General features: G+C 40.6%; 1 protein-coding gene across 1 annotated transcript in view; it reads right to left on the bottom strand.

Annotated features, from left to right (window-relative positions):
- MTCL3 (MTCL family member 3) overlaps positions 1-23,977 on the bottom strand; it is a 47,657-nt gene extending 23,680 nt beyond the window's left edge. Inside the window, exons 1-4 of the mRNA XM_067702168.1 lie at positions 23,186-23,977; positions 20,071-21,266; positions 19,378-19,602; positions 17,413-17,571 (exon numbers count right to left, since the gene is read on the bottom strand). Coding sequence (XP_067558269.1) covers positions 17,413-17,571; positions 19,378-19,602; positions 20,071-21,171 — 1,485 coding nt within the window. The 5' untranslated portion in view covers positions 21,172-21,266; positions 23,186-23,977. The remainder of the gene's footprint in view (positions 1-17,412; positions 17,572-19,377; positions 19,603-20,070; positions 21,267-23,185) is intronic.
- Positions 23,978-24,549: the final 572 nt, after the last annotated feature.

The raw sequence follows: 24,549 nt of genomic DNA, 5'->3' as shown, positions 1-24,549 counted from the left end.
GAGGCGGGGGAGTAGAAGCAAGTTTCTGGGATAATTCCTAAACTAAGTTAAAAAGTGATAGCCCATAATTGTGCTTTAAAAATTTTGGAATTAGTTGCTAAATTTTAAAATGTGGACAGTTTACATTTTAAAAATTAAGATTTCTAGTTTCAGTTGAAAAACTGGAAGACCTGGTAAAGTTGGGTCCTGATTATGGCGTGGCAACCTTAGATTGGAACTGACTACTGAGACATACACAATATCCACTTAGCCCCATCACTCAACACAGATAGCCTCACTCATTCATATAACCTGTTTGACCCCTGAGTGACAGCAGAATGATCAAACTCTGCTCTGGACTGCTAAGGTCACATATGTGGAAGGAGCCCAGGAAACTCAATCTTCCATTCAGTACCTTACAGGAATGCTTTCTATACCACCTAGACCCTGCCTGTGCTCTTCCAGGAGCTTGCTTCAATAGGAGGCAGGCAATACAATCCCTTTACAAATGGCTCTAATGGATAAGATGTCTTTATTTTCATCTCAAATCCACTTAAAGTAGAAATCACTTAAAGTGATTCAAAGAATAAATCTACTTTATCTTCTATATTAAATCCTTTCATTTAGAAGGGAGTGATCACATCTGTATATAATACCCAGTACTGTATATAATACCCAGTACTTTTAAGCATTCATCATGTGACATGGTTTCATGTCTAGCTTACAGTCAGCTTAACTCCCTAAGCCTATTTTGTGTAAATAGCTATGAATATATTTCTCTCCTTTTTGTATTTTTGTAAATTTAAAAAAATTAAATTGTAAGACATCACATTTATTCATATTAAATTTCATTATTAATTTGGGTTTACTGGTCTAGTATGCTAACAATTTTTTTTTGTTCTGTCCTTGCCTGTATTTTTCTTGATTGCTACAAGAAGATTCTGCCTACATATTCTTTTATTAGAGTATAATAGGTATGTACTAGACATGTAGTTGAAATAACATGAAAACATTTATAAATACAGCATGCCAATCAAAATCTCTGTAACCTCAATACATGCATCAAGTAAAAATCATGAATAAAGTATAATCATAGACTATTTTCTCCACAACTCTTAAATAGATTGGAAAAAAATCTTGTTTCCATGGTTTAATTCAATGATAATCAACTTATTCCTGGGAAATTGGCCTTTTACCATTTTTAAAGATAGAGAAAGTAGAGGCAGAAGTAATTGGTTTTAAAAAAATTCACAGAGTATATTTAAAAGCACAAAGAACTAAATCCAAACTTTTAAAAGCAAATAATACATCCACAGACTGTATTTTGTTTGCATGTATATACGCACATTCATAGAGCAAGTGAGTATGAGTGTATGTCTATGTGCATACATGCATATGTAAATATGTGTGTGTATGCATCGGACCATGTGAGAGTATGCGCATGTGTACACATGTATGTGTTTTAGGTCCTGGAAAGAATTTCTACACATCTTAAAAATTGCTCAGTGAATTCTAAAACACAAAGATAGTCAGAATCTCTGTAACCTCTATCCATATACCAAACACATAGTTTGAAGTCTATTAGAGATATGAGAACACACGCTCACTGAAATAAGTTATAATCTTATTTTACTTTATATTAAGGGATATCTTGATATCCTTTGGAAGTGTACTGTTTTTGATCAAATCAGCTCATTTCAAAGTTACTTTGGAATAAATGGAAAATCACTAAATTTCTGAAATTTTAATTTGAACAAAAACAAGTACCATATTTTAGGCTAAATAAATTTACTTAATTCCTTAATACAATGTTAAAGAATGCACACATATTCACACACATCTTCTTTAGACAGGAGAGCAACTTAACAGCTACACATACATTAGTCCCTTTATAAATAATAAATAAGTACCTGGAAGATACATGCATGAACATAGAGCACGAGCTATCACCGGAATAGGAAGAAAATATTCCATATATTAAGGAAGTTATGGAAAGTAATCACAGATGAACCAGATTCATTTCCTAACTTATTATTTTTTAAAGAAAATCTACCCTGTTCACATTGTTACTCTAATTAAAAGAATTTGGGATAACATGACACGAAGCTATCTCTTTCTTCCTGTTAAAATATACTTGAAGGCAAAGATTAAAATGTACATGCAGTAAGACTGGAAACTAAGATTAATGGTCAAGCATTTGTCAGAATCTGAGAAAATTTTCCTTCAGTGATAGCATCAGTGGAATTCAACAAAGAAATACTGTATCTTATATGTAGTCTTTACGGTCTGAAACAAAAGAATTGGAGCTGCAAATGAACCAGGACTAGACATCCCTGTTTCTTAAAAGTTGAACACAAATTTGCCATATGGCTCAGCAATTCCACTCTTAAGTATATATCCAAGAAAAATGAAAACTTATATTCACCAAGGACTTGCACAAGAATAATGTTAAGCATTATTCATAATAGCTCAAATGGGAACAACCTAGATGTCCACCTACTGATGAGTAGATACACAAAGTGTAGTATCCATGTAATAGAATACTATTCAGCAATAAAAAATGAACTACTGATACATGATATGACACAGAGGAGCCTCAAAAACATTATGTTAAGTGAAAGAAGCCAGGCAGAAATCATACACTGTATGATTTCGTTTATGTGAAATGTCTAGAAAAGGGAAATCAATAGATATAGAAGGTAGTTTAGTGGTTGGGGATTAACAGTAAATGGGCATGTGGGATCTTACCGAGGTGATAAAACTGTTCTAACACCGAAAACTGTTCTAACACCGATAAAACTGTTCTAACTGTTCTAACACGATTTATTGTAATAATTGTACAACTTGGAAAATTTGCTAAAGAAAAAAACATTGAATTGTACAGCTGTAACGGGTTAACTATATCAGGGGTCCCCAATACCCGGGCCACAGACTGATACAGGTCTGTAGCCTGTTAGGAACCGGGCTGCACAGCAGGAGGTGGGCAGCAGACGAGTGAGCGAAGCTTCACCTGTATTTACAGCCGCTCCCCATTGCTTGCATTTCTGCCTGAGCTCCACCTCCTGTCAGATCAGTGGGGGCATTAGATTCTCATAGGGGCGCGAACCCTACTGCAAACTGTGCATGCGAGGGATCTAGGTTGCACGCTCCTTAAGAGAATCTAATGCCTGATGATCTGAGGTGGAGCTGAGGCAGTGACGCTAGCACTGGGGAGCAGATGCAAATACAGGTTATCATTAGCAGAGAGGTTTGACTGCACAGAGACCATAATAAATCAGCTGTTTGCAGACTCATATCAAAGCCCTAACAGTGAGTGGCAAGTGACAATGAAGCTGCATCTTACGGAGTAGACTGGACATAAGCAACACGCTTTGGGTGTCACTGTCTCGCATCAGCCCCAGATGGGACCATCTAGTTGCAGGAAAACAAGCTCAGGGTTCCCACTGATTCTGCATTATGATGAGTTATATAATTATTTCATTATATATTACAAGGTAATAATAATAGAAATAAAGTGCACAATAAATGTAATGTGCTTGAATCATCCCCAAACCATCCCCCCCTACCCTGGTCCATGGAAAAATTGTCTTCCACGAAACTGGCCCCTGGTGCCAAAAAGGTTGGGGACGACTGAACTATACGATATATAAAACATACCTCAATAAAGTTATTAAAAAAACCCCAAACAACTAGGCAGCCAACACTTCTACATCCCTACTTTCCCCAATACATGCAAAAATATTGCACAAGCTCTACTTTACCATGTATCTGGAGAAATGGCCTGGCCCCTTTGCGATCAGCAGCTCTCTGGTTATTAAAACTCCAAAACAAGTAGGAACCAAGTAGGGAAGGAGTTAGATAATTAATTGTGCAATGAATCAAGAGATATACTCTTTCCTTATCCAGGGCATCATGGGTAGAAGCATAGACAGAAAAGCCTTGGGGGCACCTATATTGGGGTTTATTGTTTTTCTTATACTAAAGTAGGAAAAGAACAACTACAAGCTGCTTCAAATGTTTCTAAGATTCAAATTCTCCTCATGGTCAGTGTGCCTGAGTGCTGCAGTAGTAGACTTTCCTATGTTCTTTCAGAATAGGCCAAAAAGATGAATGTCTACTAGCCAACAGAAATTGGGTTGGAGTTGTGCATATCAAGTTGCACCACAGCTTTGGATCTGAGAACAGGCACCAAGGGGGACTAAGAAAAAGTTACACAGTGAGTGTCTTGAGCCAAGATTGAATTTAAAAAGAAAATCTGACATTCAATGATAACAGTTTCTAAAAAGAAACAAAAATTAGAAAAAGGGACGAAAGTGCATTGGACAAAGACACTTCAATAGGGAAAGGATAGTCTTTTCCCCAAATGGTGCTGGGGCAACTGGAACTCCACATGCAAAAAGATGAATTTAGAAACCTAACTCACACCGTACACATAAGTTAATTCAAAACTGATCGTAGACCTGAGTGTAATTTCTAAAACTAGGAAACTCTTAGAAAAAAAAAAAAAAACAGAATGATTTTTCGGTGGGTTAGGTGAAGATGTCTTAGATGTGACACCAAAAGCACAAGTGATAAAAGAAAATACTTTTATAAATCGGACTTCATCAAAATGTAAAACTTTTGCATTTTAAAAAGCACCATTAAAAAAGTGAAGACAATCCACAGAAGAAAACATTGCAAATCATACATCTGATAAAAGGCTTGTATCCAGAATATATAAAGAGCTTAAATTCGAACTGAAGAATATGTAGACTAATAATCCAATTCAAAATAAGCAGAAAACTGAATAGACATTGCACAAAAGATATATGAATGGAAAATAAGCACATGAAAAGATGTTCAGCATCATTGGGGAAACACAAATTTAAACCACAAAGGTATCCCGCTCAACGTTCAATAAAATAGCTATAATAAAAAAGGTAGGTAATAAGTGTTGACAAGGATGTTGATAAATTGGAACCCTCCTCCATTGCTGGTGAGAATGTAAAGTGGTTGGTACAGACACTTTGAAAAGAAGTTTGGCAGCTTCTTTAAAAAGTTAAACATAAATACATCGTATGACCCATAAATTCTACTCTTAGATATCTATTTAAAGATATTGAAACACAGGTCCACACAAAAACTTATATGTGAAGGCTCACAGCAGCATTATTAATAAAAATGGAAAAAAATCCAATGTCCATCAACTAATGAATGGGTCAACAATGTGATGTATATATATATACACACACACACACACACACACACACACACAATTGAGTATTATTTGGAAATAAAAAGGAATGAAGTATTGATACACGCTACAACAAGAATCAAGCTCAAAAACATTAGGCTAATTTGCAGCAACATGGATGGACCTAGAGATTAGCATACTATGTGAAGTAAGTCAGAAAGACAAAGACAAATGCCATATGATATCACTTATATGTGGAATATAAAATATGACACAAATGAACTATTTAAGAAACAGAAACAGACTTAGGGTTACCAAAGAGAAAAGGGGTGGAGGAGGGATAAATTAGGAGTTTGGGATTAGCAGATACAAACTACTATAGATAAACAAGGTCCTACTGTATTGCACAGGGAACTATATTCAATATCCTGTAATAAACCACAATGGAAAAGAATATGTATATATATGTATAACTGAATCACTTTGCTGTACAGCAGAAACTAACACATTGTAAATAAACTATACTTTAATAAAAAATAAAACAAATCAAAACATTAGGCTAAGTGAAAGGAGCCAGATGCAAAAGGCCACATATGGTATGATTACAATTATATGAAATATTCAGAAAATACAAAGCTATAGATGTAGAAAACGTATTAGTGCTCGACTGAGGTCAGGGGTGAGAAGAGAAGGTGACTGCAAATGGCCACTAGGAATCTCTGTGCAGTGATAGAAATATTCAAAAATTGATTAAGGAGATGGTTGCACAATTCTGCACATTTACTAAAAAACATTAAATTGTACACTTAAAACAAGCGAATTTATGATATGTAAATTACACCTTAATAAAGCTGTTAAAATAAAATGTATTGGGTCAATTTTAAACAACTATTCAGGGAATTCCCTGGCGGTCCAGTGGTTAAGACTCAGTGCTTTCACTGCTATGGGCCTGGGTTCCATCCCTGGTGGGGAACTAAGATACTGGAAGCCATGCGGCATGGCCAAAAAGAAAGAAAGAAAGAAAGAAAAGAAAAGAAAAGAAAAAAGTTCAGGTAAAAAGAAAGGAAAAAAACAAAAAAAAGGTCTGAATATTATTTTGAAATATTTTTCAAAGTACAGAAAGCAGCTTTGAAAACTGCTTAATATGATAATAAATTCTTAATAATCTTACTCTTAATAAGATAATAAATATGGCCTCTATGAACCAAAAATAGAACGTCATAGAAGAGATTAATCTCTGAAATAGGGAACTGTTGGGAATAAGAAAATTCACAAAGGACACTAAAATTCAATGCAAAAATTAAATTTTGCACTGGAATCTTTAAAGAGCATGACGTGACGAACACAGCAATTAACTCAGTGATATTAAGAACAAACTTGAGAAATCATCCAACACAGGTGAAAAGGATAAAAAAGGTGAAAGGATGAGAAAAATAGGTATAAGAAGTACAAAGTGAAGAAAATCCTAGGGAAAAAATAGAGCATATGTGATTATCAAGCCTAGACTACAAGAAAGTTCCTCTGAAATAATAAATAGATGTTAATTTTCCAATTAAAGGGTCTATACATTTTGGGTATATTACAAAGACCATCACCTAGATATATGCCCTGGCAGTGTTTTTAAACTGGTTATTCTCCTTCAGCTGTCCAGATTCATTCTTGCCCCTTCTCTGCCCTGCTCTGTACTTTGAGAAGTTGACCTTTGCAGACCATTTTACTCAGGCTCCCTCCCCTATCAATTACCTTCTATTTGGGTTTGGCCAATTGAAGGCACTGGCAGAAATGCTGAGGGATAGAGGGCAGGAAGAGAGAGAGTTCAGGGGGATTCTCCTTGCTCCCTCACTTTTTTCAACACCACATCTTAGTAGTAGATAAGACCCCTCCAGATGACAGCTCCCACTAGGTGGATCCTCTCCACAGTTCCAGCTTTCACTGGCCCCTGTAACACTATTTCCTCAGCAATGTCCTCATCTCTAGAGGTATTGATGGCTTCCAAGTGTTCTTGCTAGTCTTCTCTGAATGCCTCATCAGCTCAAATTAAGAGTTTGTTCCCTTAATCCTACCTACACCACTGTGAATAATCCTATTCATTTGAGCCATCTAGGGTGAATTTTACTTCCTACTGAAGGACACTGATTTATACAAAGGGTAAAGAAAAATAAACATGCAGAGAGAAAATAATTTGATATACAAAGGACTCAAAGTCAGACCAATCACACGCTTCTCCACTGCAAAACAAATGCCAGAAGCTAATGGAAAAAATACATATAATATGAGAAGAAAAAACTTTGACTCAAAAATTTCATTCTGCGTTCCTATGTGAAGTCAACCAAACGCTAACTGGTTGTATTAAAGCTGTTTGCTATGTATTAAAAAACAAAAAACAAAACTCAAAGTTAACACTAGTAGAATTAAAAATGTCTTTAAAACTTTTTAAAAATTTATCTTCTGAATCACTGTAGAACATAATTATTCTAATTTAGCCTTATCTCTAAGTCAATGAATTTGATAATTGCATTTTATCCTTGAAGGACAATACTTTCCATATAACAGATCCTCCTAAATACAAACAGATGGCTACCGTTTCATAAAGTTCTATGAAAACCCTTTTTCCATGTGCAAGGAGGCAGTGGATATAATCACATACCAACATATTAGTCACTCATTATGCACTTGAATGCAATAATCAGTTGGGTTGTCTAATTATTTCTACTATTATTCAAGGCTCTTGGCCAATGTAAGAATGCTTACTTTGTGAAGGAAAGAAAAAATAATGTACGTAATTTTATTTACCACTATGATTGATGGGCTAGACAAATTAGAAATAACTGAGCTAGCCAGAAGATGAATATAGAACACTTTGAATTTTTAATTTTAAGCGCTTCTGAGTTGTCATGCTGAATATGGATGGCTCCATTAAGTAAAATATATAAGTATAAAATGGAAAATGTCAGAAGAGCAGCTAAATGACATCTTTAAATGTCATCTTCAAATGTCATTTACCATCTGGATAAAGATCACTTTAACTGACCCTGAAATGTAAAAATCAGAATCAGAACAGACATCAAATAAGTGACTGTATTTCCATTAAAATGCAATCAAGTACAAAATATTCAATATATGACTGAATTTTAAATTTGGAAAATACTTCCTAATATACAGTGAAATTGCATGTTATATTTACTCAAACGTAACACAAGTATTGGAAAACAGAGGAACCAAGTAAATTCTAACTTTAGGAGCTAAAGCTGGGCTCTTCTGACAGCAGTCATGTCTTCTGAAACACTGCTTCTCTTGCCTGTGCATTTATTGATAGCTTTTGTATGTATAACGGTGTGTGTGTGTGTGAATTAAATGAAATAGGGTTCTTAAATTCAGAGAGCATAGAATTTAGCTGTGGAGTCAACAAAAGCTACAAAACAATCTAAAGTATCTTGTGCTTGAATACAAGAGCCCTCTACTCCCTGCTAAGATGCTTCTTTTTAAGAAGAATGTTTATAGGGCAGCAAAGGTAGGAGAGAAACATTTATCCAGACAAATTAGTGCTGTGAGCCCCTTTGACGGATGCAGGGGCAGACAGTGCAGCCTTGTTGTAAGCATGTCCCCAAAACCATTGCAAATGTGAGCTAATGGACGGTGAAGCAGCAAGGACTCGGGACATGCCCCATGCCTCATACCTCAGGACAGACAGAAGTTAGAATGGTTCCATAGTGAAGCTAGATGTAAGGGGGAACTTCAGAAAGTAGCAGACATTCACGGGAAAAGAGAAAGCAAAAGTGTTTCAAAGGCCTGTATAAAAGAACAAGCACCCTAGATAGATCTAAAGTTTCAACCTCATGGACTTAAAATTTCTTTCTAGGAGCTGTCTTAATCAGCTAATCTAGAGCTATGTGATAATAATAACATTATTAACACATATTCTTATACTAACAACAACACAATCTGATGTCTATATCATACCTTACAGTTTTTCAAGCACTTTCACCCATGTTACCTCCTGTTATGCTTGTGAATAGACTGGATAGGGAAAATATTTATTTTCCTTTAAGAGGTGATTAAATTGAGAATCAGCCATTAAATAACCTATCTGAAGTAACACAGGTATTAAATCTGTAAAAAGAAGAGCCAGGATCAACAGACCTGAAAACATTTTTCTAGCTTTATGTTCTTAGTTGTTTGTTTTTGGTTTTTTTCCTCCAAAGACTCCCTTTTTGTGAGATAAAATAGATTTTTCCTATAGACACACCTTGGAAGTATTCTCTCAAAGCCTGCCCAGAGCAATCCCTAAATGTGTGCTACAGGTACAGAACTTAAAGATTCTAGGAGTACTGAGGTCCCTACCGAGGGCAGGTCATGTGTGGGTCAGGAAGAAGACGGAAGGGGCAGCCTGAGTCCCTGCAGTGAGGCCAAGCTGGCTAGTGGAGACCATGGGCTTGGAGGCAGATGGACTAGTGTGGACCTGGCCTGCTTTCTGAGCATTGAGTGTTCAGCTCTAAAATGAAACTATTAACAACACAATGATACATAAAGTGACTGGCTTATAATTAGTACTCAACACTGGCAGCTATTGAACAACTGCAGCCCTGGGGTAATTTTCCACATCTCCCCAGACAAATTAACTGCTGAATTGACTGTCCCAAACATTGAAAATTGAAAGCAAATTTAGGCAGTTTTTGGGAGTGAAAGGATCTGCAGCCTTCTCCCATTCTCTAAACATGCAGTTCACACTTTCTCACCAGAGAACACAGAAGTTAAACTGCAGAACTGATACCCCAGATATCAGGGTTGTCCTCTTGTTTTTGAACTCCCGTCCTCATTCCCCTTCCCAAGAAGCCTATGAGATCTTGTTTCAGGGAAGAGTTGCTGCTTCTGGAGAATAACTGGGGTTTGCGAGAAGCAAGGTAGAAGCCTGGAAATTTCTAGGAGGTAGCAAAAATCTCAAGAGACCTCTAATTCTGGAAGTGGGGTGAGGCTGGAGTTAGTCATCTGCTTCCTTCTCATCTTATTTGTAGAGCCTCAGCACCATGGAAAGAGCCCTGATTCTGAGTCACATTTTTTGTTCTCTCTGCAAAATAGGGCCTGAAACACCTCTCCTAATTTCCACTCACTCTCTCATTCAAAATTATTTATTGTTTGTCAAATTTTGTCAACAACTTCTGGTTGTTGTGGATACAATGATGAATAAGACAGATTTAGTCCTTAACCTCAGGGAATTTACACTCTAGTGCAGGAAAAAGTTCTAGACAAATTCAATATGAAATAGAAGTTGTTATAATATTACAGAATATATGGTCTAACTGACTACAAGCCAGGCACTGAACTGGATGCTGAAGGTGCCACAGTGATCAAAATAGGTAGGGCCCTGTCTTCATAGTGTTCACCACACTGAGACAACGAACATCAAAGTATTCAGTACTCAGTATTCAGTATTCAGCAAATACTTTGCTGTCAAATACAACCTCTACAAGCTTGTCTTTTCTATCAGAAAGTAATTAACTTTCTGATAGGAAAGACTACTACTCTCATGGCGACATTAACTGTTACTCCCTTATACACACTATACACATACTCAGTAAATGTTTGTTTAAAAATATTTGCTAAACTAAAGTCAGATCAAAGTCTTGGGATTTTAGCCTCATGGAAAAGGCTGAGACAGAGAGTAGATGCTATTTTCTGCCACTGCTAGAGGCAGGGCCGTTCTCAGGCAGCCAAGGGTGGCCGTGGGTAGAGGGCAGTGGTAGAGAACAGTGTTGATAATTACTGCCCCAAAGCCTAAAAGCACCACAGGGACAAGTTAGGTCACAACTACACCCCTGAGTAAGGAAGGGACTAGGTTGTTTAATGGGGGCTGGTTCTACATGAGGTTTTTGTGTCATACACACAACGAAGGCCAAAGGACCTCAAAAAGATTCTTATTATGCTCTTGGAAACATAAAGACTTCCACCTTCAAAAAACATCAGAGAAGTCTCATATTATTTTAATAATAGCTAAAGACAAATGTTTGGATGTTTAACTGATGACCAGCACTCATTAACTTGTGCCACACACCATAGGGTGAGAACCTGGCAGCCTTCCAGTGGCAGATTTCACTGCAGAGAATTATACATTTAAAGAACTCACCTCAGAGACTTTCTGCACAACTTAGAATGTCTAGGTACCATCATTCAATACTCTGGTTTATTTCTTATTGGAAAAGATGGTGAATTCTTTGGTCATCATGATGTCTTATTGGCCTCCTGGGTTGGAGAACGAAGACTACATACAAAGTGGGGCTCAGATTATTCAGAAAGCTTCACTTCTTCTCAGCCCTGTACATCGGGTCTTCAGTTCTGATTTCGACACTAAACCAGGTCCTTGAATGCTGAATAGTAGCAATAACCAGAGATAGTGTTGTAGGTCTTGGTCTCTGTGGTTGAAAACCCTTCAGCAGAGACCTCAGTGAGTGCAAACTCTCAGTTTAATGCAACATTCTGATATCTCTGTGTGTGTGTGTGTGTGTGTGTGTGTGTGTGTGTATGTGTACATATACTGCCCAGTGTATATATTCTGCCCAGTGTATATATTCCACTGCAGTGGAAGCACAGAGTCTTAACCACTGGACCACCAAGGAAATCCCCTGATATCTGTATATTTGTAGCCTCCATGGTATCCATATGGCCACATTCTAGCAGATAATAAATTACTGTTCAATAAATACCTGTTGATTGAATATACAAAAAAATTACAGTAATAAAATAATAGTAGTGATATGAAGTGGCATCCTGACTATGAACAGAACTTTCAGGAAGCACAGAGATGGATAACTGATAATGTCGAAAATGACATTTTCATAGAGACCTTTGAGAGCATTCAGTTTAATTTCTGCATTTATGGATAAAGAAACTGAGGCCTAAAAATTTCAAATTATTTGCTCAACATAACAGGGAATGAGAGGTGAGACTTCAAAGCCAGTTTCTAGACTCCATGACATACGTGATTTTTAATGTCACCCTCAAATTCACAGCTAATGACAAAATGTCTTAACTTTATTTTCTGCAAAATTTGAATTCCTAATTTATTAAGTGTATAGGTGAGAACTGACAATTTTTACAAAGGCTCATCCATCCATTGGTTGCCATCCATCCTCACATAAAGTCTGTTTATAATTGTCAGCATTCTGCTGTACTGTAATTGATTTTCTTCACGGTTATTCTGGAGACCTCTCACGAAACCTGGTGTTACCTCCATATTAGGTCACAGCTAGGTAAGAATTTCATTCAATATTTCTCTCCCTGACTTGACTGCTACTAAACTTGGATTAACAGTGTACATCCCCTGGACTAAGTTTTCCTTCATGTTCCCAGAATTCTTCTGTGACCAAAGTTTTAAACCCTTATTTCAATGGTTATGATTTACTAAGAACCATTTCAAACCCCTTTTTAAAGTAGGTTGGAGGGCTTCCCTGGTGGCACAGTGAGAGTCCACCTGCCGATGCAGGGGACACGGATTTGTGCCCCGGTCCGGGAAGATCCCACATGTCACGGAGCGGCAGGGCCCGTGAGCCATGGCCGCTGAGCCTGCGCGTCCGGAGGCTGTGCTCCGCAACGGGAGAGGCCACAACAGTGAGAGGCCCGCGTACCGCAAAAATAAATAAATAAATAAAGTAGGTTGGATAGAGAAGTCAGAGAAGTAAACAACTCTTCAATAACTATGTGGCAACATGCTTCCACGAAGATACCGAAACACAGGTCAGCTGCTCAGTTTTCAGAGGCAGATCACTCAAAGTTCGGCCTAAAGCCCCAGGTCCTCTGTTAAACTGGCAGAGTCCAGGGTGAGAGACTTAGCGCCCATGGATATGGTTTATCAGCAAGTGCAACAACCATTTCAAAATACATTTATCATTTATTAAACAATTTCTATGAAGCCATGGGAACTGCATGTGTACTCAATGGGAAGTGCTTAGTCCATTATTGTACGAGTTCATCATTTGTACAGTGCCTTACTGTTTCAAGAATATAAAGTTTGAAATTCCAGCCAAGAAAAGAACTGAAATCTGATCCATTGCACAGGGTGTGTAATGCTGATGTGTACTTTTACGTAAAACAAAACCCAGAAATTTGAGGTTTATAATAAAAAAATCAATATTTTTCACAAAATAAGCCACCAACAGGGATTTTCTGGTCTGTGCACTACTTCACTTTTACTGAGAACTCGGCATCAGGGTAAAAGAAAAGTGCCATTTACCCAAATGAGTCTTGGGACTCACTTCAAAATGCATATAATTGCGTATGTAATTTCGTTTAAAAAATCCAATAAGGTTTGTAATTCCGAAATCAATATATCTTTAAAAATGCAACAATCGGTAAAACCTGGAAGATAAGCTTTTCTATGCTTACCTGGCACATTATTCTTTGCTTTTAATTTAGTTTCTTTTATTCCTGCCTATGTTATTCAACAAACTACTGCCTCTGAGAAGATGTGACTAAAGTCATAGTGTTTAATTGATGCATTTCAAAATATTTACAGTAATTTCATCAAAAATATCAATGATTACTGTTCCATTTTTTCAAATTATAAGTTAACTACCAGAACCAGGGGAAAATACTTGAATGCCAAAGAAATTCCCCATTTAAACTGTCTTTTGGGCTGCTTCTTTATCACTCAGTATTTCTTTTTGCACTTTATAACTTAAACATGCCCTATCAAAACCAAGTATGGTTACAATCAGTTCTTTATTTTATATAAGAAAATAAGTAGGGTGGGAGGGAGGGAGACGTAAGAGGGAAGAGATATGGGAACATATGTATATGTGTAACTGATTCACTTTGTTATAAAGCAGAAACTAACACACCATTGTAAAGCAATTATACCCCAATAAAGATGTTAAAAAAAAAAAAGAAAAGAAAGTAAGTAGGTAGTTGTAAACAGTCAGGACAAGCATTTGTTTATTAAAGTGTTCTGCCTGTACAGAGTCTGAGTAAACAGATATATTCTCTATGTACTCGATAAAATTTTTTTTAAAACAGAGGCACTACTGTTGAAATTTATAGTACTAATTATTTTTGTGTTCTAGAATGAAAGTTCATTGTAATAGATAGGATATATTAACCAAGTGCACAGAAAATAGAAGTCCCAAGATAGATGGTGCTATTGCAGTAGGCCAGTTAACAGCCCCCTAGAGCAGAGGCCAGTAAAAGCTAAGAAAATTATTTTCTTTTAAGATTCTTGGGTCAGGGTGAGGGATGAGACGACACAAAGAGATTCTGAACTGAAAAAGATCTAACAAAGAGTTCTCATCATCATCATCTCAGTTACTGTTACTCTTTTTTCCTTTTCCATCTTTAAAGATCCTCTGTTGGTTCATTCTTTTCTCAAATATCTGTCAGCAGTGCTTCTCCAAGTACCAGACTTTAAAGGTGACATGAGAAGACACCTTCCTCCTGAAGAGCACAGGGCTTTCAAAGCTTTGAAAATAAAGGATGTTCCCACAGCAGTAGGACTTCAGAAAGGGCAGTGATCCTCAATTAACTGTAGCAGAGACTCACCCCTCATAGAACCTCCTCCATACTGTATATAGCCTACTCTATATTCTCACTATGTGTGCATTAACCCATCCTGGCATTCAAAGAGCTAGTTGTAGTTTCCATAAAATAAATTTTACAAAAACCTCTGTCTCACTGTTTGTGATGCTGAAAGATAGAAAAGCATTTTTCCCAGGTTACATAAAGGTAAAGGCATTTTTCTACTGCAAGAAAGCATAATGCCAGTAGTAATCAATGTTTTATAAGTGGGATGAGAATGCCATTAAGATTCTAAGGCAGCATCCTAAGAGATCCCTCTTGTTTACAGGTGGCAGAACATCAGCTGTTCAACACAAGCAAGTAGTAGTAGAGTCAACTAATTACCTCCATCCTGCCTCTGCTCAACTCTTCTTTCCCCCAGTACCGACTCCCTACTCTCAGGGGGAGAAGATAAGCAGATGGATGTGAGCAGGTGCACAGGACCTTGTGCAGCCACCAGCCCTGAGAGCAATTGGGCAACACCCTTGAAGCCAGTTAAACTCTTAGAAAATGGTTTCCAAACTCCAGCAGATGGCCTACTGTTCCCAGTTGTGCTGTTCTACATCTATATGACTCCATATAGGAAACTAAAATCTGCGAGTTGGAGGATTTCTTCTCTGTAGTGTATTCTATTGGGCATTTTATGATTTTACTCCATAACTAGTGCATTTTCTTCATAATGGAAAGCTTGGTCTGGTTATGTTTTCTCCACTGGTGGAACGCCTCAAAGTGATAAAAGTTGTGTGGTTAACACTCACCAAGGACTTGAATATATTTTCATTTTACAAACAAGAAAGCAGATGATTAACTGAAGTTGCTGAAGTTAGATGGGGACAAGTCAGGCTTCAAACTCACAACCTCTACCGCACAAAGTAAGCCAGTTATGATTGCAATTCAGTTTTTATATTTATTTTTTTGGAGAATAACAAAATCACCATTACAAAAATCTTAATTTTAATGAAACATTTCTGATTTCTAAACTACTTTTAAACTACTTTTTCTATTTCTGACACTCTTCTGAACACTATGAAGGTCAACCTCTAGTGAATGATTATGGAACTTTTCTGCCAAAATATATTTCATTTTCTTTTTATTTTACCATTTAGAATCCTTCAGATATTTAACTTCTGCTTTCTCTCCCTTCTTCTCTATTTCCATTTCTTTTCCCTATCACCACTCACCTACTCAAACTGTGAATGCTATTTTAGAGTCCATTTTAAAAATAAAAGGTCACTTTAAAAGCCAATGTCCTGCATACCTGCTCCTAAATTTTTTACACTTTTATTGTTGTAGTCTCTAATTAGGGATTGGAGTTTGGCTTTTGTAAGTCCAAGGAGGATGAGAATTTCTTCTTTGGCATGAACATATACCCACACTGCCTAATGCAGCAAGAGTATCTTCCTAATTCAGAGTTAGAATCCTGACGGGGGAAACAGTTATAAGAAAAAGTGTGGGAAACAAATGGAAAAGCATTTTTACAATGATTCTCCTGAGGATGTCCCCAGATTCTAGTCATTTTTTTCTAGTAGCCAGATTATCTTGGCTTTTATTTTAAGATGGGAAAAGTCTCATCTCTCTGGCTAATGGACAGCCAGTCTATAGGAATTTCCCCCTTTCCTGGACACAGGATGAAAATCAGAAAGCTCTTATGCCATTCTTAAATCCAACTTTCCAGACATCCACTTGAAAAACGTTGATATAATGCCAAATCACGAGGCATTTTTTTATCCCTTATAATCAGTGAAGTTTGTTTTTACTTGAATTTTTTTTTTTTTTTTTTTTTGCGGTGCGCGGGTCTCTCACCGCTGTGGCCTCCCCAGTTGCGGAGTACAAGCTCCGGACGTGCAGGCTCAGCGGCCATGGCTCACAGGCCCAGCCGCTCCGCGGCATGTGGGATCTTCCCAGACTGGGGCACGAACCCGTGTCCCCTGCATCGGCAGGCAGACTCTCAACCACCGTGCCACCAGGGAAGCCCTGAATATTTTAAATTGGATAAACAAAGAGTATGGAAGAAGGCAAGTGAGGTCTGAATATGGAATGGAGCCTTATGGAACTGACAATGAGCTTTCTTTTTGCTTGTCCATAAGAAGGTATTTAAGAGCTATTCTTATAGGTTGAATTGTGCCCCTGCCCCAATTTACATGTTGAAGTCCTAACACCAAGCAAGTACCTCAGAATGTGACCTTATTTGGAGAGAGGGTCTTTACTGAGACAATCAAGCTACAATAAAGCCATTACAGCAGGTCCTAATCTAATTTGACTGGTGTCTTACAAGAAGGGGAAATTTGGTCATAGACAGCTATGGGGAGAATGCCATGTGAGTGTGAAGATGCATATATATATAAGCCAAGGAGAGAGGCCTGGAATAGATCCTTCCTTCACAGCCCTCAGAAGAAACCAACCCTGCCAACACCTTGATTTTGGACTTTTAGCCTCCAGAACTGTGTAATTTATTTAATTAACATCCATTTAGATATCACACACGAAGCATCCGTCACAGCTCATATATGTCAAGTCAGAGGCAGGGTAGAGGTCAGAGTTTCTTCTTTGCTACTTATTTATTAGTATGAAACCACGTATCTGTTACTATATTGGGTGAGAACAACAAACTGTCCTATAATCATAAAAAATTTAATTATTTTAACAGTCATATTAGTCTTTGGTACGCTCTATGAAGAGCTAAATATATATAGCACGCCATGAGATAACTGATTACTAACCTCCTTCATTTTTTCCAGTTCATTCTGCAGAGCTTGCTTTGCTATCTCAACTTCTATAAGCTGTTGCCTCAGTTTCTCATTTTCATCTTCTGTTGTTGTTCGCTTTTCTTCCACATTTTCCAATTCATGGTGAAGTCTCACAGATACATCCTTTGCTACCTAAATTAAAGTGTTTTTAACAATAAAATGTAATTAAAGACAATACAACAAATGGGCTAAAGTTATATTAAAAGTACTAGAACCAATATGTATATAGTGTCTACCATATGCCAGACATCATTCCAGATGCATTACATATAAGCCATTTCACATACATAAGCCATTTAACTCTCTCAACAATCCCATGAAATAGATCCTATTATTATTCCTGTTTTATAGATGAGGAAAACTGAGTCTCATGGAGGTAAAGTAATATGCTCAAGGTGACACAGCTAACAAGTGGCCAGGTAGTCTGGCTCTCCACTCTGTTCCCTTAATGTCTACATGACATCATGGTTATAAATGTTCAATTGTGTTTTATCATGTGTAGAGATTTCACAAGTCTCTAATTCCACAACAAAACTATGAGGTAGATGCCTCCATTATCACTTATTTTAAAGACTAGAAAATAAAATATTCCCAGGTAGGGTCTGGGGCTTGAATTTTGATCCTAACATTCCAGGTGCTTAGTTTTAAGAAATATTTTAGTCTTTGAGAATTTTGTTTGTTTGTTTAAATTAGTGTGTGCATTTTTGCCTCCTGTTTTAAGATTACCTCAGAAATTTTAGGGTTTGGAAGAAAAGTGGGGCAGTCTGGTGCTGTAGCTCAGGACACAGGCTGTGGTTTTGGACTGAGTGGGGAGCCAGCCTGACCAACTACTAGCCAAGTCCCAGGGCTAGGGGCTGGGCACTTAACTTTCATAAAAGGTTCATTGTGGGCACCTGTAAAATGATGCTATTCATAATCCCTTCCTTACAGGTTTTTCTCCTTGAGAACTAAATGAAATAATAATATGAGTAACAATGGTTGCCACAGTGCCTGGTGCCTAGTCAACACTTGACAAATGTCAGAAAAAGGAAAAAAAGAGAAATGATACAACGGCTTTCATAAAATGTTTTCCCATGGCTTTCTTTTTAAAAAAAATACAAGATAATTACACTCGGCTTTTAAATCTTCATGAAATTAATACAATTAAAATTATATTTCGTTTGCTGTCCCAGACCATGAAGATAACATCTGATTTGCGTTGTCAGTGAATCTGCCTACAGTAAAACCGAACGAACAGACCACACCCATCTAAAAAACGCACTTCAAAGTTGAAATTTCTCCACTGGGGGAGACTCTGAAGAAGCAACCTCCCTAAGAACATGGTTCTTTCATTTAGCGCACTCTCCCTTTACTTTTCCAAAAGGGACCACAAGCTGGACAGTTTTCCTTTCTGGGAGTTATCTAAGTGGTAATTACAGAAAGGAAGGAGTTCTGGAAGAAGGCGTTGGGGACGGGGGCGGCTTTCAGAGAGAAATCTTAACTCTAATATCTTTCCAGTGCTGTTCCTATTCTGGGCTTCAACTCCACTGAAGGAGTCTTCACCGCGCTGCTCCAGAGGGCCTGACTCCATCTGGCCTGCGCTTGGAGGACAGTCTCTGGAAGTCAAATCAAGGCCTGCGCTCGGCCACGCCGTTTCCGCCGCGGAAGGAGGCGCCCTCCTCCCACCACCTCTGTAATCGTCACCGTGGCTCCCAGGGCAGCCCGCAGAGCTCGCTCTCTGCAAGACCCTCCCCCCACACAGGACTCTTCAGACCCACCTGTCCGTTTTTCCTCTTCCCTTTCCGGGACCTTGACATTCTGTGATTGGCGCTGCGAAACTCCGTGTCCCTAGAGCTCTTTGCCAATCACCACTGAAGGCCTTTCAACGCAAAGCGCCCGTGACCTGAGTCCCCACCCACCGCCCCTGCCGCGCGCCCCCCGGGCCCCGGCGCCGCAGACCTTGAGGTCCTGCTCCAGGCTGCGCAACAGCTCCCCGTCGATCTCCCCGGTCTGCGCGTAGCGGAGCCTTTTGCGCTCGGCTTTGCGGAGGCGGTACTGCAGGATCCGGCAGTTTTTGTTGGCTCTCTCCAACTCGTGGCGCATTTCCTGCAGTTGGCAGGCATCCTCCTCGAAGAAAGTGTCCCTCATCTCGTCCATCTCGGTCCTCAGTTCATCGATCTCGTTCTGAGGCGGTGACAGGCCGCGGGTCAAAATTAGCTTCGCCTCCCACCCCTCGGACATACACCGTCTACACCCCATCCCAGCTCCAAATTCTCAGCTTTACTGCTCCCTCTCCATGAGACAGGAATGACCCGGAGCTGAATGAACAAGAAGAAACTAGAAAAAATGGACCCTCTTTAGGCCTTCCCTCGCTCTCCTACTCCAGCTCTGTCCGTGAAAAAGTGAGCCAAACCATAATAATAGGAGAAACGAAGGCCCAGATTTGGATCTAAATAAAAACCTAACGCTGCTGATCGCAAAGCCCTTTTAGATCCGGAAAGGGCCTAGGGACCCCCTCCCCTCATTTCCTGTTCCCCTCTCTCTTGAAGGCTTCCTAACAGGTTAGCAGCCTCTCACTCCCGCCAGGACACGCCCTAATGCTCCGAGGCCCACACCTCCCCTCCTCCAACCCGTCCCCCACACCCTCCTCACCTTGAGAGTCTCGTTTTCCTCCCGCAGCTTCTCCATCTCCTCCTGCATTTCCTCCTGCTCCTGGAGCTGCTGCGGGTGCGGCTGCGACGAAGGGGGCGCCGCTGCCTGCATGCCGCCGCCGCCGCTCGCGCTGCCCTCTGCGCCCTGTTGGGGGCCCTCTGCTGCCGCCGCCATTGGGGAGGTGGGAGGGACTGCGAGGGGCTCACAAATGGCAGGGGCGCCAGCGACCGGAGAGCTGCGGTTGCTGCCGCCGCCGCCGTTCTTACTGTGCATCTGAGCCGCGGCCGCCGCCGCCGCCGCCCGCTCTTTCTTGAGATGGAACTGGATGAGCTCAGACTGCAGACATCCTTCCTTCCAGTAGCTCCCTCCGCCACCGCTGCCAGGCCCCACAACGCCAATCCCAGAGTTTCTGCTGCCGGAGCCTGGGGTTTTGCCCGCAGAGGAGGTGGATGGCGAGGGGGAGGGCCCCTCCGCGCCGCTGCCGCCCCTCGGCTGAGCGCGTACGCTTTTCCCTCGCCAGCCCCTGGGCGGCGGCGGCGGCTGCGGAGCGCCCCCCTCCCTTTCCCCAGAGCCGCTGCCGGCTCCTCCTCCTTCCCCACCCCCTCCTCCTCCTTCTCCGAGAGGAGGGGGTTCCCCGAGTTTAGAGGACGCGGGCTCTAGCTCCCGGGGCGGCTCCTCCGACGCGCCAGGCCTCCTGACACCCACCGGGGCCAGGGTCGCCACGGGGGCCACTTCAGCACCAGCCAAGGACTGGACAGCTCCCGGCGCGGCCCCCTTGGGCGCCAGGGGCGCGGCCTTCTCCGCCCCTCCTCCGCTTCCTCGGGCGCTGGCCGGAGGCGCCGTGCGGCTCCCGGTCTTGTTGCCCTGCTGCTGCTGCAGTTGCTGCTGTCGAATAGAATTGAGTTTAGTGCCAGCCCCTACCGGGGACCGGGTGGCCGCGGTGGTCTGTCGGACCGAATTGTCTCTCGGTCTAGCGGGTGACTGAGCACGCTGCTGCTTTCTGCTGCTGCCCTCCGGGTGCAAGCGAGCCTCAGTGGCAGCTGTGGCGGCAGAAGCTGCGGCTGTGGCAGGGGCAGCGCCCCCCGTCGGTGGCTGACTCATTGCGGTCTAGGAAGAATCTATCAGAGGCGATTTACAATAGTCTATCACCAGGTCACTCTCTTCCCTCCTCACTGCCAGCAACCTTCCTTTCTAATCTGGGACAGAAACAAAAGAAGGAAAGCACACAGCGTGTCTGCATTGTTACAGAGCAAAGAGTGATTTTCCGTAACAAGAGAAGCCCTAGAAAATGAGATTTGGACGGCGCTTAATAGAAGACTAGACTTTAGAACTAGGATGTAGAATTGTCAATTCTCATTTTGCCCAGGGAGGCGCTATCTCCATCTCACGCCACCGCAGTAAAATGAAGATCTGAAAGCCGCTGAACCTCCCATTCTCACGGTAGCAGGTTATGGCAAGGATGGAATCAGAAAGGAACTGATGGGAAGGGAGTTTTTTTTTTGTTTGTTTGTTTAAGAAGATAAGGTCAAGAAGCTTCAGAAGGAAAAGAAGTCCAAAGGCTAGAACTGTCAATACCCTGATTTTTCAGCTTTGGTTTCCTCACTATCAAATCTGCGTTTCAAAGCCTAATTTCATGGAGAAAGTTTTAATTGATATTCCCAAGTGTCATTAGATGAAAAGAGTTATGAAAGGGTTTTTCTTAGAGAACACGTGTTATGGATAAATGATATTTTTCTCAAACAGCTCTAGCCCTTAATGTTGCATTTTGTGAGAGAAATACACCCAATTTCCTTTAGACTAGAATTAAAAGAAAATATAAATAATGAATGACTTTAAGCCAACTTCAGTTTCAAGAAAATATGGCATTAAAAATCATCTATGTGGTTTAGTCATTAGCAGCGCTGAAGGGATTTTTCTTTTAATTTATTTATTTTTTAGTTTTGAGAAATAAATTAAAAATCATTTGGAAAAATTTATTGGTGGCTCTGCACAATTTCTTAAATTACAGGTGATAACTTTTTCTACACTTATCTAAATTTCAATGTTCTTGTGAATTGCTTTAGTTTTAAGTGTAATTGCTAAACAAAGTATTTTCATTTATTAAGCACCTTCTCAGATGGTACATAACAGGCAAAGGTGTACTTTTAAAGTGCCCAGTCCTTTCCATGAAGGCAAATGCTAAAACAGAATGACCCTGCACCCAAGAAGGCTGGTGCATCCTCACTCACAGTGGTAAGATCAACTTCTGTTTTGTATTTTTTCCAAGATAAATCCATCACTGGCTTTTAAAATCTGGAAAATAGCAACTCAAAACCCACTGCCTCCTGGTTTTTTCTCCCTAGTGATCCAGCTGCTTAGCTAGTCAGTTAGGTGCGTTTTCCTTAGAAATATAATTTCTCTCTAAAGGGCATGACTGAAAAGGGCATGACTAGGCAGAAAGTTCTGCTTAAAAAAAAAAATCCTCCTATTAGGGGAGGAGATACTTGCTAGTTACTTTACTAGCATTAGTCCTGTTATTGTCTAAGTATCATAGCTTAGTCAATGTGTAGTAACCCATCATTTTATAAAGAAATATTACTGGAAGGCTCCTCCACCTCCCTTTCTCTTTCTGGGATCTCCTTCCAACTCAATTTGGAAAATAACAGTGAACAAAGAAGACATGGGGAGGGAGAGGGAGGAGTCATCCATCAACTTATTTTCTACGTGTTCTCCCAGAGCAACATGCTCCTAGAATATCTGGTCTAGTTCACTAGCAGGTCACACTAACCGGGATCACCCAAATAAGTTATATTGCCAATGCAAACTTATTTTTGTTTCGAATTAGGCAGAACCACTCTGAAGCTGAGAGCCACCAGAGAACGCTTAATTCGGCCCCCATACAGCTCTATCGCAAGAGAAAGCTCGAGTTCCAGGAACTCGGCTCCCACAATCAAAGGTACCTGGCTGCTGTCACGTGGTTCTCACAAAGTACCAGGATGCTGTGTCTCTTTGAGGCTTCTCCTATGAAATTCGCCAACCCAGCAACCCCAGCACGGCCTAAACCAACAATTTTAATCTCAAGTTTTATCTGCCCACTCACCCTCCCCATCCCTTTAGAAAATCCAGAACTGCTCACTTCTTGGCAGAGGCGATGTTTTGAGGCTGGAGCAAATCAACAGCGCTTTCCTTCTGATCTTCCGGGGACCTCAGGGTTCTTACTGTGTCTTTTCGGAGACGAGGAGTTTAACTTCGTAGTTTTATATATGCGACTATCTGGCTGAGCACTTTTGACTTTGGACCGGTTCGCCCCAGCTCCACACCCACTCTGTTTCTCCAAACAATGGCGTTAACGTGGAGGCTCAACGGCCGGAAGAACGGATTACTCCTTGGCGGCCCGCGGCTGGGCTGGAGATGCGGCTCTGAGCAGGCGAACACGCAAGGTACCAAGCCGTGCCAGACGCTCCCCGGGAAGTGCACTGATATTCGTGAGCTGGCCTCACCGGACTGGGCAGGGGAGGGGGCGGGATTGCAAGGGAGGACTGCGTAGAAGTAACCAAAGAGAGGCTACTTTCAAAAGGGAAGAGAAGAAGGCGGAGTGCGGAGGCGGAGGGGCGGGCGGCAAGAAGACAAAAAGGCCAGAGCCACGCCCGCGATGGAAGACCGGTAGCCAAGCTCACAGTCCTCGCTGCACTCGCATACCCCTTACTCGGCGGAAGATTCCCAAACCGCTCGAAATCGGATGCACTGGCTTTCCTCAAAGCTTTGTCCTGGACCGCGTCAATCGCCATCAATTATTTACTTGAGCTTTTCGCAGGGAGGCGGATTCCAACAGCCTTCCGGGCTTGACTGACGTCTCCTGATGCAGCGGCAAGGCGCTGGCGGGCGGCTGCTGGGAGTTCTCTTTGTTCGCTCCCTTTAATTCTCAGTCGAGCTCTCCACGCGGTGCGCCTTCCCCACCCCCAGCCCGGGCGGAGTCTTCAGACGTCTTTTCCACGGGTAGATGATGGTTGCCAGACCAACGGTCCCACAGACAAAGGGTTCTTGTCATGCCACGACTAATTTAGTACAAACCGAATAAATACCGGTTTACAGCGATCCTTTACAGATGGGTTTGCCTTCGGTACATTTTCTTCTCTCCTTTATTAAGTTGCAGTTTCCACTGTGAATACAAGGAACAATTACCAGGATCCATAATCTTTATAGTAGTGCATGCGGGTAACAGGAATCATCTAATATATTTATTATAAGATAGGCATTTAAAGGAAATTCAGGGGGAAAAGGGAATTCAGAATATGTGCCTTTACGATGTACAAGAATCCATAATACTTCCCAGTAATAGTATTTTTAAATGACCGGAAAATTCTCTTTTCCCTTCTAGTTTTGTTTATTTTTATTTTTTGGTGGTGATGGGAGGGGGAGTGGTGTGGAGGAAAGTATGAAGTTCTTCTTACCTTTAAGAATTCCTTGGTGAACTTGAAGACAAGAATGAAAATAAACACT

Source organism: Pseudorca crassidens, chromosome 13 (genome assembly GCF_039906515.1).
Source record: "Pseudorca crassidens isolate mPseCra1 chromosome 13, mPseCra1.hap1, whole genome shotgun sequence".
In the NCBI taxonomy this organism is placed as follows: domain Eukaryota; kingdom Metazoa; phylum Chordata; class Mammalia; order Artiodactyla; family Delphinidae; genus Pseudorca; species Pseudorca crassidens.
The sequence above is the reverse complement of the archived record's forward strand: the minus strand, read 5'-3'. Positions and strand labels throughout refer to the sequence as shown.